Source organism: Acanthamoeba castellanii (assembly GCF_000313135.1).
Source record: "Acanthamoeba castellanii str. Neff unplaced genomic scaffold scf7180000084758, whole genome shotgun sequence".
In the NCBI taxonomy this organism is placed as follows: domain Eukaryota; phylum Discosea; order Longamoebia; family Acanthamoebidae; genus Acanthamoeba; species Acanthamoeba castellanii.
Window position 1 is genome coordinate 28,798 of NW_004457380.1, and position 11,702 is coordinate 40,499.

Consider the following 11,702-nt stretch of genomic DNA (forward strand, 5'->3'; position numbering starts at 1 on the left):
CCGCCGACGTCAAAGTACCCAGTAGGAGGAGGACTGGACCGTACTGATGAGCTCAGGGTTGGGACAGTACAAGTACGAAAAGTAGAACCACAAAATGATCAGGAAAATAATAGCCAGCGGCGTGGCAAAGAGGAACCTGTGGCAAACAACGGTTACCGAGTTAGAACGATGAACGCTCAAGCATCAAACAAGGTGCGAGTGTGAGGTGAGCGAGGATAGTGCAGGTACGTACCATTTGAAGAAGGAAATAGCGGGAGCCAGCGGGAAGATGGCCGCGAACTGGTTGACGAGTACCAGGTTCGGGGCCGTGCCGACGAGGGTAGACGTGCCGCCGATCGAGGCCGAATAGGCCACCGACAGCAGGATGCCCTTCACGAACAGGTCCATCTTCTCCTTCCGCTCCTGTGAGTGGGAAACAATTAATTATGATCAGACGCGAGCCAACGTAGTGTACGGCCACTCTTCGGGGGGCTGATGATGCGTACATCTGCGGAGAAGGGCTGGGCGACAAAGGGGTCGGTGGCGTCGACCACGTCAGGGTCGGCATCCCTGAGAGCGATGTCTTCGAGACTGCTGGAGCTCTGCGTGGCACCCCGCAGGTCCATGCCCCGATCGGCTCGGCTGTGCCTTTGATGACCTTCGCCGTCGCCGTCGTAGTCGCCGCCTCCGTCCGGTTTGTTGTCGGACTCACTCGCGGACGACCCCTGGCTGACTCGCACGCTCGCGACGGCGATCTCGTCGCTCTCGGTATCGCATTCGTCATCGCTCTGCTCGACGATGCCCGCCGCAGCTGCGCCTTCGCCGGCTCCGTGCGCGAGTGTGTGGTACTTGATGCCCTTGTCGCGCTTGGTCTTCAGCTTCCGCCGCTCCTCAGCAGCGCGGTGGCTATCCGTTCGTCGTGCAGTTCCATCATCCTCACCGATGACCTGTTCGCTGTTCGCGTCGCTTCGCTCGACGTCGCCCTCATCCGTGATTTGTTCGTTGATCTGGGTCAATACCGCGAGCGCAATCGGCGCCTAATGCGAAATGAAGGCGGTGAGGCATCAGTTGAAGGCCAGGCAAAAGAGAGGAAGGAGGGAGCGTGCGTGCGTGCGTGCCGTGAACGAACCATTAATGAAGTGGTGGCGGTGTTGTTGATCCACATCGAGATGAAGGCGGTGAGGCTCATGAAGCCCGCCAAGAGCCGTCGCGGGGAGTGGCCCATAAGCAACACCACCTGAAGTCGACATTGCAGCGGGGTTGTCAGTTGATCAGTCAGTCAATCGCGACAGACCTGCGACGGATGGGTGGGTGGGGTTCAATACCCGGAGAGCCACGCGCGTGTGGAGACCCCAGCGCTCCATCGCCAACGCGACAATGAAGGAGCCGATCAATATAAATAGGGTGTCATTGATATATGCCTGGCGCACGTGCGGACAGCAATACAACATTAACCATCAACGACAAGAAGAAGAAGAAGAGTCGGTGTGAGCAAGAGCGGGCAGGGCAGGGCAGGAAGGATGGTGAAGGGGTTGGTTGAGCGACAGACCTCGGCCACGACCTTGGCTGGTACGACGTTGAAGAGAGGGAAGAGGACCAGAGGGAGGAAGGCCGTAACAGGAATGGGCAGCACTTCCGTTATCCAGTAGAAGGCTGCACACCACCACCCACCACACGACCAAAGGAGAAGTGAGAGGGTGTCGTGCACGCAGGATCAAGTGAGAGAAGAGGGAGACCAAACCCATGACGCCGGCGACCCAGGCCGTTCGCCATTTGCGCTCGTCATTGTGGTCCAGCAGGAGCAATGGGAGGGTGAGCAGCGGGAACCACGACAGCTTGAACACAGGGTTGGCGTACACCCTGAAGTCCCCATCGCATTAGTCTTAGAACGCCCTCCACATTTTGATAAAAATGTATCTGCCTAATATTAATAATGATTAAAATTTGTAATTAAAAAAGAGGGGAGATGGGCACCTGGCGAGGAGGTCGTAGGTTCTGCTCGCCTGCACCCGCTCACGCAGTGCCTCCCATTTGAGAGCGTACTTGGTCCGTGCCTCGTCCACCCCCATTTTTTGTCAGCAGCGCGTTGGGGAGGACCCACAACGTGGTGGCTGCGAAGGTACTACAAATTGAGCCCAAAAGAAAAAGAAAATTCGCAGCCCAAAGAAAAAATTTCTTTTGATTTTCCTCGTTCTCCGCTACTCCGAGAAGGGGACTTTGCCGTCAACTTCGCTGGGTCCTCGTCCTCTTCTCTGTGCGGTGTTTGGTGTGGCCACTCCTCGCACTGACGCAACAGCACAGAAGTGGCCTCCTTCTGTGCAAGTTGAGCGCTTCAAGCCAGCAAATACGACGCAAGTTGGTGGCAAGTTTATCAATTATCATCACACACGTGCGCATTTGTGTACCGCCCCAACGCCGTTGGTTGCCCAGGTCGAGCAGTTCTTTCGCCCGGCTTCCCGTGCGCGTGCGGCCAGTGGCGCTGCTCCTAGCGCCGCGTTTGCGTTCTGTCGCGTGGAATGACTGGTGGTGGCGTAAACTTTTCTACGCTATGACGAGTGGCTGACTCAGAGACTGAGTGCCTAACAAAGGGCAAGGAAGGCGCCTTTCGCGGTTAGTTCTCTCTTCTCATCAGCCCTCGATCATCGCCGAACCATCAGCACACACACGTGCGGCCAAGCTACATCAACCAGTTTAGTGAGCAACTGGTCCACATCCCAACCACATCATGGCGGCACTGAAGATGGCGACGACCACAACGAAGAACAGCGGCCCGTACAGCAACAGGCCCAGGGCCGCGCCGATGGCATCGGAGAGCCTGGCCTTCCACCTCCTTTGCGACAAGCAGCACATGCGGGCCTGCGCCGAGCTGTGCGTGAGCCAGGGCTTGGAGCTGGTGCGCTGCTGCCGCCAGGAGGAAAAGAAGAAGGCGGCGGCCACCACCACCACGACAGTGACCACCACCACCACCACCACCACCACGACGACGACGACGGAGATGATGAGGGAGAAGGAGAACCGAGCAGCGGAGCGAGAGGAGGAGGAGCAGTTCAGGAGCGAAGTCGAGGACTGTGTGCTCGAACTGGTCGACCTGAGCTGGGAGCTGTTGCGGATTGCGAGCCGCGAGCAGCTGCTCGGCGCACACTTCATGCGCCGACCGGTCGACGAGTACTGCGCGGGCGAGGGCGAGGGGGTGATGGAGGAGGGCGCCGGGAGCGAGGCCTGGCCCTTCGTGAAGATGATCAACCTCGAGGCCTGCAGCGAAGCTATCGATGGCGTGCTGGGCCAGCTCATGGAGTTCCTCAACTCGGCCGAGCGAGAGGAGGAGGAGCGCAAGTACGGGAACCAGTCGTCAGATGACGAGGGTGACAGCGACGATGATGAGGAGGAGGACGATGAAGAAAAAGTCGAACTGGACCAGGACAGTCAGAGGGAGGGAGAGGAGGCGGAGAGCAAGCGACGACAGCAGAAGCTGCTCGAGGCTGCCCTCTGCGAGCGACGCACGCCGGGTGGCAGGCCGCACAGAGCTCTGCGCGTGACTTGTCGCGATGCCTCTCCCCGGTGATGGACGGCACATATGGCACATAGTTTGTTGTACAACACTTACATTACCAAAAACAATGTGCATGTATCCTAGCCCATCGACCCCACCGGGCTTGAATGCTCTCGCGTGGCGAACAAGAAACAGGGGCACGCACCTCGAAGAAAATGGAGGAAAAAAGGAAGTTGTTTGGAATGCAATAAATGTCTAGCAGGCGCGGAATGCAAGATTATGAAAAATAAATCTCAACAAAAGAAAAAGAGAACACCAATCCGCAAGAGCGGGCCTCCATCTTGTGTTACCGTCCTTGCCTCTTTCGGCCAACATACGAACCTGGTTCACATCTCCAACCTAATTGATCTCTTCTTTACAATCCACATCTATAATCTGACAATTACTTCATTCATTTATAGATGGAGGGATTCGTATGGCAGAGCCGTTCGCTGCTGGGAGCAACCGAGTTTTGTGACAAAAAGGACCAGGTACGGCTCTCTACCTTCCTTCCTCCCCCCCCGGGGGGGTCTCGCGTTCGTTCTTCCCGCGGCCTTCCGACGCACAGGCCTTTTGCGTGTTCTCATGTTCTGGCCTCTCGCCGTTGGCATGGTCGCATGCGGTGGTGCTTTAGGACGAGAGACCTGACTTCGCCGAAAGCTTGGACGAGCTAAACAACTTCTCCATCGCCTTGGGCGTGTTCTTGTGGCTCGCCGGCATGCTGGCCCTCGTCCCACAGGTACCGCTCCAAACTCTTCCTTTCTCTCATGTTTTTCTTTCCTCTCTTTCCAACCCCGTCAGCCTGCATTCCACCTTGCGCCCTGTTGGTGACCACTCTTTCATCTCATTGCCCTCGTGCAGCACATCAAAATGTGGCGAACAAAAAACAGCGCTGGCCTGAGCTTCTACATGCTTTTCCTCTCCAACATCTGTCAGGTAAGATCTTAGAAGCCATAGAGCACACGACGCCGTGTGAGTTTCTTTGCCTTCTCTCTAACGCAGGCCGCGTTTCTTGCTCACTCACTCTTTCTCCCGTTGCAGTTTTCCGCGGTCCTCAACGCCTTCATCTTGAAGTTCCCTCAGTTTCAAGCCTGTTTCGAAACCGTACCATCACTTTTCTGGATCCTAATTCTTCCTTACCTGAGGTTGGCGTCGTGTGGCTGACTTCTTGCTATCATCTCCATAGGGCATTTTGGACTGCACGCCTAGTCTGCTCACTCTTTATCAGCTGCTGGGGGCGTGGGTGGCCACTTTCCCTGTGTGCGTTTCCCTCTTCATTTCGTGTTCGTTCTTCCGGCTGCATTTTCCCCCATACGTGCATGCTGAATGGTCGAATGAACGTGAACAGGTTCGTTTGGTTTCTCCTTTTCTTCCACCGAACGCCAGAGTTCAAGACCGATCCCAAACAGATGGACAGGGATTGGCTCATCGCTCGGGCGCTGTTCATCGGCTTCATTTTCTATGCCCTCATCATGAGCGGCATCGGGTACATCCTCTTCCCCCCCCCCATCCTCCATCTCTTAAGGCCGCTTCGGCGCATAACCGCTCCCTGCCTTGTGATGACCTTGCTCTCTCGCGCGTTCCAGCATTTTGATGTTGTGGGTCTTTGGTGAGTGCGGTTCACCCACGCTCAACTACGGCTGGGGGGTACGGCCGACCTAGATCTACTCCTTCACCCTGGTGTCAGCACTCACACGTGCATTCGCGTTGCGTTCGTAGGTGGGCATCCTGGCCACGGCTGTGACGTTCATTCAGTGGAGCCCCCAGATCTGGAAAACGTGGAAGCTCAAGGTGCGTCACCTCCTTCAACTGCTCGAGCGTAGGTGATCAGCCTAACCAGTGGCTCGTGAAATCCAGGCTGTGGGAGCCTTTTCGATCTTGACGCTTGCAATCCAAGCCCCGGGCACAATGGTGGTGGTCTATTTTCTCTTGTTCGTCGCTAGCGAGGATGTACGTCTCCTTGCAGGTCTCTCTTTTGTGATGTCAAGGCGGGCTCTCACTCATCGCCCCCCTCCCCTCTCTTATGACCCGAAATAATAGGTATCCACTTGGCTTTCCTACTTCACTGCCGGTGTGCAGCAGCTCGTGTTGCTCGCCTTGTTGCTGTACTTCGAGTTTTGGTACAGCCGGTACGTCGTTTCTGCTGTCGCGTTGTGCCGGGCACAATTTGTGCTGGGCTGTGATGCTACTTCGCTCACCACGCCACGCGCGTATTGCCAACAACAGGAGGCACGGGAAGAAGGCGGTCGCGCTAAGCGAAGAGGAGACGATGCCCATTTCCATTCAGACAACCAAGGTACCTCCCGGCGCGCTTTGCAGCAGGGGCCTGTCTACTTCTCACGGACTCTCCCGCTTTTCTGCTTCCTCACCAGGACGTGGAGGGGCGAGGAACGGACGAAGACACTGCGCGAGAGACCGAAAACGAAGGCGAGATTGCGAAAGGGAAGGAAGAGCGAGTCGACAGGTACTCGGGCCTCTGATCCGGGTGCGTGCTGTGTACGCAGCTTCATGTTATGTTCTATTTATTTTTGATGATGAAACCGGAGGAGTGTACATTCGCGACCCCTTCTTTGTCGTTTTCCTCTTGGTCTGCCACTCGGGTGGCTCTGCGCCGTTGGCGCCAGGCCAACGGACACCCAACGCAAACTCTCGAAAATTTGAATTTTTCAATTAATTAACGAATTTTTCACCCCGATTCCGGGTGTTGCCGCACCATTCCGGGTTAATTCCCACCACCCCAGCCACATTTTCGCCACAGCCAACGCCTTTTTCGACGATTTGCGTCGACCGGCCGCCAATCGCTGAAGAAACATCTGACGCCATACGCGGCCCCAGAACACAGCCACGCAGCGACGAGAAAAAGAGGTTTGCCTTGAACGTGACGCAACAAGGTCGTGGACGCCGCAACACCGCGCGAGTAGTGGAGTGGCCTTCAATCGATTTAATTGCTAGCGTATAATTCTTCTTCCTTCGAGTCGATTCGTGCCTTGATTCTATTCTCTCTTTCTCCCACACCCTCGATCGAGCGTCGCGAGAAAGCAATAGAAAAGGTACGCAAAATTGATCCCTGCTCCTTGGCCCCCCTTCTCATCCCCCAATAAGGTTACCACTACTTCTTTGTAGTTCAAATTTACACGGGAGGGATGTGTATATAGCAGCTATATACAATTTACCCCCTCTAATGCACAGTCGACTACGCATTGCCTTTAACTTTCCTAATTCGTGGGTCCATTGATACCCCTTGGATATAGATAGTGTTAAATGCCAATCTGTAGCTCTCTTGTTTCGTCAATTTGTGAGCCGCTCTCGACGCGGTAACCAGTGTAAGTCGATTTTCTAACCTCGCGGTGGCATGATCAGGCAATGGATCCTTCACACCAGCTGGCTTTCGGCCAGAACGCGGATGCGCACAACGCTGCCTGGAACCAGCGACCAGCCCTCGAAATGGTACATCCCCTCGCGGCTTGGGAGATCACCGTACCATGTTCGGATTTTTTTATTTTTATTATTTTGTTTTTCGGTTTTCAACAAGCCACACCGAGCTTACCCCAGTGATCTTGGTGTTGTTGTCATCGCGATGATGGTGATCATCTTAGGTGGGCTCGGACGAATTGAAAAATTTGGAGCGGGTCCTCATGATGAACTGGAGTACCATGCAGCAGCCGCAGCCAACCCAGCCTCAGCCGCAGCAGCAGCAACCGCAACCGCAACCCCAGCCTCCTACTTCGCTCAGCGACAGTCTTCAGCTCAATCCCTACCTGCTTCAAATGATGCAAGTACAGGCGGCGCAGCAGCAATCTTCCGTCCAGACCATCCCCGTTCATCAATCGCCACCGCAGCCCCGCCACGCCGCGCAGCGAAGCGCCAACGGCGGCGCTAGCAACGATCAGCAGCAACAGGCCTTCCAGCCGGTGATCCAGTATCCATTCGTGCCCTTCTGGACCGCCTGCCCCCTGCCCTTCTCGCCTCTGGCCTACCCTCAGATCATCATGCCGCCCTCCGCCATGGCCCCGCAACAGATCGGCCCTCAGCTTCTCCGCCCCATCAATTGGCAGCAGATGCCCATGCCCAACTTCCAGGCGCCCCACCAGCGCTCGCAGCCCCCTACGCCCCAGTCCACCTCTACCGCCTCCTCGACCCCCCTCCACACCCCGCTTCTGCCTCAGTCGACGCCCGGCACGCCGGCCTACCCCATGATGGGCGGCTCCGAGAAGAAGTCAGAGTACGAGGAGAAGCTCGAGCGCTACCGCGAGAAGCGAATGAAGCGCAAGTGGTCTCGAATGCCCGACCAGAGGCTCTCCCAGGCTGCGCAGAACCGATCCCGCGACGAAAACGGCAAGTTCACCTGCGACGACAAGGTTGCCGTCATCTCCTCCTACGAGGCCTCGCAAAAGGCCGACTACCTCCAGAAGCAGCTTGACGGTACGACGCCGCAGCCCTCCTCCTCGTTGTTCTACTCGTTGCGCGCCCGACCCCCTCCCCTTAGCACGAGAGATCTCTTTTCTCATCATGAATGTTGTCTGCAACCTCGCGCGCTTTCACAGAGCTGAAAGAGCAACTCAGCCGGAGTCAATTCGAATCGAAGCTTCTTCGCGAAAAGCTGGTCCACACGGAACGAGAGCTGGGCGTCTTGAGGAGCAACCAACCGACTCCCAAGGCCATTCCCGACGACATGTACCAACGGTAAGTTCGATCGCGCGTTACTTGCGGCTTTAGTGCGTACATGGTGGCGGCCAATCGTCGACAAGTGCTCACTCTCGCGTTCATCTATGCAGGCAAGTGGTAGCACATGCTCAAATGCCACAGGCCTGTCAAGGCGACCTTTTTGCATGTGCGGAAGACGGCATAATTTATTCGCCTTTCAAGTACGTGCTTGCTTCACCAGTTCTGGTGCTTGCTTCACCAGTTCTGGCCTCTCTATTTAAAATCAAAGCGCACCGCTCACGCCGCCTTCTCATCAACAACAACAGGGGCGGTAACGCGATCCTAGCGCCCTTCAAGGAGAAGGTCGACTTCTCGCAGAAGAAGCAGGATCTGAGGCCAATCAACTCACCCTTCCTCCAAGTCGGTAAGGATACTTTCCTGTCATCTATATTCGATACTTCTCGGATGGACATGAGGGGGAGTGGTGAGGGGAGCGATGGTGAACGGGAGTATGAAGACCAGGAGCGAAGGCTAGGTAACGACACAAAGTCTTTGGACAAGACTTCCCCTCCTTTATCCATCCCTATCTATCCATCCCTATTGGACGGTCCGCTACCAACCCCTCAACGTCACCCGACTAACAAGCAACCTTAACCGTTTCCTCTCCCCGTACACACTTTTAGAACGAGAGTTTGAGCGAGTAACACAAGAGCAGTGGATCGAAGAATTCTTGGAGCTCGAAACGCCGCAGGACGGCGAGGAGATGAACTATTCCGACGACGGGTCCTACTACAGCAGCGGCTAGTCGGTGCCACCGACGAGCAACACAACGAAGAGGGAGAGAGGGTGGGAGGAGGAGGCGTGCAACCGCAACAGCAAGTGATCGAGAGTGACAGAAAGGGAGTAGCGAGGAGGTGGAAGTGGAAGAAATGCGGCGAGAGGACGGCGACCGGTGCGAGGATCAACCGAGGGTTCGAGCGGACGTCCGGCTCTTCATCGACCTCTGCGATTCGGGTTTCTGGGAGAACAGTCTTCTTCCCAGCGGGGCGCGACTCAACCCCGACGGCGTCGACCACGACCACGACCGGTGACGGCGGGGCGCTCTACTCCGCAACCGCCGTCGCCGCCGCGTTGAACAACGTCGACCAGCCGTCGCGAGCGACATCGCTCTCCAATGTACATTCGCTTCTACCGACAGGCGACAGAGACTACGAGAAGACGACGACGACAGCGGTGGGAGGGCGACCGGGACTGGTGCGCGGCGGAGCGGAGGCGAGGACTTTATTTATTTATTCCTCTTCTCTCCTCTTTCTCTCTTCTCTCTTTTCGACTCCTCGCCTCTGCACGCCGTCCACCGTGCGCGACTATGGAAGACACTCGCGCCGGATTCGACGACGAACACACACCGCCCGTCATCGCCAGTCCCAGCCCACCACCGCGTACCGCCATCGACACCCTCTTATCCACGGCACCACCGCCACCTTCACTCAGCGCGTGACCATCCTCACCTCCTCGGCCACCTTCACCCCCACTTCATCACTTGCCATCGCAGCCAGGCACGACTTCACCACGAAATCACCAAAAACACAAACCAAATAAAAAAACAACTAAAAGTAACATACGAAAACCTGTACTTTTCAATAAAACAAATAATTAAAACCAACACTCAGAGATAAATAGAGCTAAATTGGTATATTTATTTATTTGTTTTACACCCAATCGCTTTCTCTCTTCTTCGCATTTACTGCTGCTGCTGGCGGTCCCAGTGGAAGTAGATGACGAGGACGGTGATGTTGTCCGTGCTGCCCTTCTTGTAGGCGGCCTCCACCAGCGCCTTGGCCGCGTCCTCCGCGTCGCTGTCCTCCTTGGCCTGCTCCTTCGCGATGAAGGCCACCGCCTCGTCGGCCGTGATCACGTCCCACAGCTGAACAGAGAGCAAGAAAAGGGTTGCACCACACCCACCACACGAGCGTTGCGTGAGCACTCAGAACAACAGCGCGCGCGCGTGGGAAAGGGCCAGGCCGTACGCCGTCACAAGCGATGATGCAGAACTTGTGCTTGTTGGGCTGCAGCGTGAGGGTCGTCACGTAGGGCTCTGCACACACAAACGCGACGACGACAAGAGCACACAACAGTTGATGTGATGAGGGACCCTCTAAAGGCACAACAACAAACATCCGGGGCTCGTCCGTACCGGCAATGAGGCCCGAATTTTTGCCACCCGTGAACTCCTTGGCCTTGAACCCATAGTCGCCACTGCCACACACATGGCCACCACCCCACGCAGCACCGCGGTCAGCAGCAGGTGAGGCGAGTAGCTTGCAGTGTGTGGGTGGGTGGTGGTGGGGTACATGGCACGGGAAATGGCGATGGACATGAGGTCCGGGTTGAACTGGGGGTGGCCCACTCGGTCCCGGTGAATGATGCCGCCCTCCTTCACCTGGAGGAGGAAGGAGACGTACGTTGACCACCAACGCCTCGCAGGGGATGGGAGGAGAGGGAGAGGGGGGATGCAGGCGTACGACTCGTTCGCCCTCGGCCTTGTTCTTCTTGGGGTTGTGCACCTCGGTGACTGCGATGGCCTGCAGCTGCTCCGCTTCATCTGGTTCCCCGCCAATAGGACGAAAATAAACAATAAATATACAAATAAATATAAATATACAAAAATAAATATAAATATATATAAAAAAATATAGAAATATGGTAACGAACCGGAGGCGGCGACGACTACTTCGGTGTCGCCGACGTTGCCCACGATGATGTCGTTGTCCTTCACCACCACAACCGCAGCGGTGGTACCTGTTCGCGCGTATCGACAGCGTAGCGTGAGCTCCACCCGCGCGTGTGTGCGGTGTGCGCGTGTGTGGCGTGTAGTGTGTGGTACCGGAGCACTCCTTCTTCTGGTCGGCGATGCCCATCCACTGGTCCTCGACCTCGAGGAACGCCTCCCGCAGCGCCTTGGAGAGCACCTCTGCGTGTGCGGTGCACAAACAAAGCACCGCTCGTGATCTGAGTGCCGGTTCCCCGGGGGCTGCGGTGGGCAGGTGGTGGAGTGCGAACCGGCCGATGTCTGGTTGCCGCTCTGCGTGATCTTGTCGCCGAAGATCTTGTCAAAGTGCTGGCCCACCCACTCCGAGGCCTGGTTTGTCGAGAGAGACGGGCACGGCCGGGGTGAGCAGCAACGCGAAAGGGGAAGCTGTGAGCGACGCGAGGCGCTGAGCAACGGGGCGGTCACCTTTTCGCCGCCGTGGCCGTCGTAGACGCCGAAGAAGGCGAACGGGCGCTGGGCCTCCTCTTCCTCTTCTCCTTCACTGTACGTTGTTATTGAGTACGTGTGCGATCAGCACCGCACACGCACACAAACACACACACACACACACACGAGAGAGAAAGAGAGGTACAGCAGCTTGGGCACGGCCGAGTGGGCGTCCTCCTGCGTCTTTCGCCGCCCCTGGATGCTCCAAATGCCATAGTCCAACCGCAGCGGCGAGCCCTTACCTTCTGCCGGCCAAGAACACACACGCGCACCGCACCGCACACACCACCGCCG

The 11,702-nt window shown here is 56.6% G+C and overlaps 5 protein-coding genes across 5 annotated transcripts in view; 3 read left to right on the top strand and 2 right to left on the bottom strand.

Moving 5' to 3' along the window:
- Positions 1–9: 9 nt before the first annotated feature.
- Positions 10–2,048, bottom strand: ACA1_210360 (Solute carrier family 13 (sodiumdependent dicarboxylate transporter), member 2, putative; the record flags this gene model as incomplete). The annotated part of the gene is made up of 7 exons (XM_004336939.1): positions 10–136; positions 233–402; positions 486–1,016; positions 1,109–1,216; positions 1,529–1,632; positions 1,721–1,839; positions 1,954–2,048. The coding sequence occupies 7 exons, from the start codon at positions 2,046–2,048 to the stop codon at positions 10–12; spliced, it is 1,254 nt and encodes a 417-aa protein (XP_004336987.1).
- A 656-nt stretch (positions 2,049–2,704) lies between these two features.
- On the top strand, positions 2,705–3,541 carry ACA1_210370 (uncharacterized protein; the record flags this gene model as incomplete). The annotated part of the gene is made up of 1 exon (XM_004336940.1): positions 2,705–3,541. One exon carries the CDS (start codon positions 2,705–2,707, stop codon positions 3,539–3,541), a length of 837 nt encoding a protein of 278 aa, XP_004336988.1.
- Positions 3,542–3,930: 389 nt separating this feature from the next.
- Positions 3,931–5,988, top strand: ACA1_210380 (PQ loop repeat-containing protein; the record flags this gene model as incomplete). Its single annotated transcript, XM_004336941.1, has 12 exons — positions 3,931–3,999; positions 4,143–4,247; positions 4,370–4,444; positions 4,550–4,612; positions 4,695–4,716; positions 4,895–4,994; positions 5,095–5,155; positions 5,228–5,299; positions 5,366–5,458; positions 5,588–5,637; positions 5,735–5,804; positions 5,881–5,988. 12 exons carry the CDS (start codon positions 3,931–3,933, stop codon positions 5,986–5,988), a joined length of 888 nt encoding a protein of 295 aa, XP_004336989.1.
- An 883-nt stretch (positions 5,989–6,871) lies between these two features.
- On the top strand, positions 6,872–8,957 carry ACA1_210390 (uncharacterized protein; the record flags this gene model as incomplete). The annotated part of the gene is made up of 6 exons (XM_004336942.1): positions 6,872–6,955; positions 7,105–7,930; positions 8,053–8,191; positions 8,284–8,373; positions 8,479–8,687; positions 8,836–8,957. 6 exons carry the CDS (start codon positions 6,872–6,874, stop codon positions 8,955–8,957), a joined length of 1,470 nt encoding a protein of 489 aa, XP_004336990.1.
- A 936-nt stretch (positions 8,958–9,893) lies between these two features.
- Positions 9,894–11,702, bottom strand: part of ACA1_210400 (protein phosphatase 2C domain containing protein) — a gene marked incomplete at both ends in the record, with an annotated part of 2,132 nt that continues 323 nt past the window's right edge. Inside the window, 10 exons of the mRNA XM_004336943.1 lie at positions 9,894–10,076; positions 10,180–10,247; positions 10,347–10,408; positions 10,504–10,592; positions 10,675–10,754; positions 10,865–10,951; positions 11,037–11,123; positions 11,213–11,291; positions 11,388–11,463; positions 11,554–11,650. Of these exons, the coding sequence (XP_004336991.1) occupies positions 9,894–10,076; positions 10,180–10,247; positions 10,347–10,408; positions 10,504–10,592; positions 10,675–10,754; positions 10,865–10,951; positions 11,037–11,123; positions 11,213–11,291; positions 11,388–11,463; positions 11,554–11,650 (908 nt within the window). The remainder of the gene's footprint in view (positions 10,077–10,179; positions 10,248–10,346; positions 10,409–10,503; positions 10,593–10,674; positions 10,755–10,864; positions 10,952–11,036; positions 11,124–11,212; positions 11,292–11,387; positions 11,464–11,553; positions 11,651–11,702) is intronic.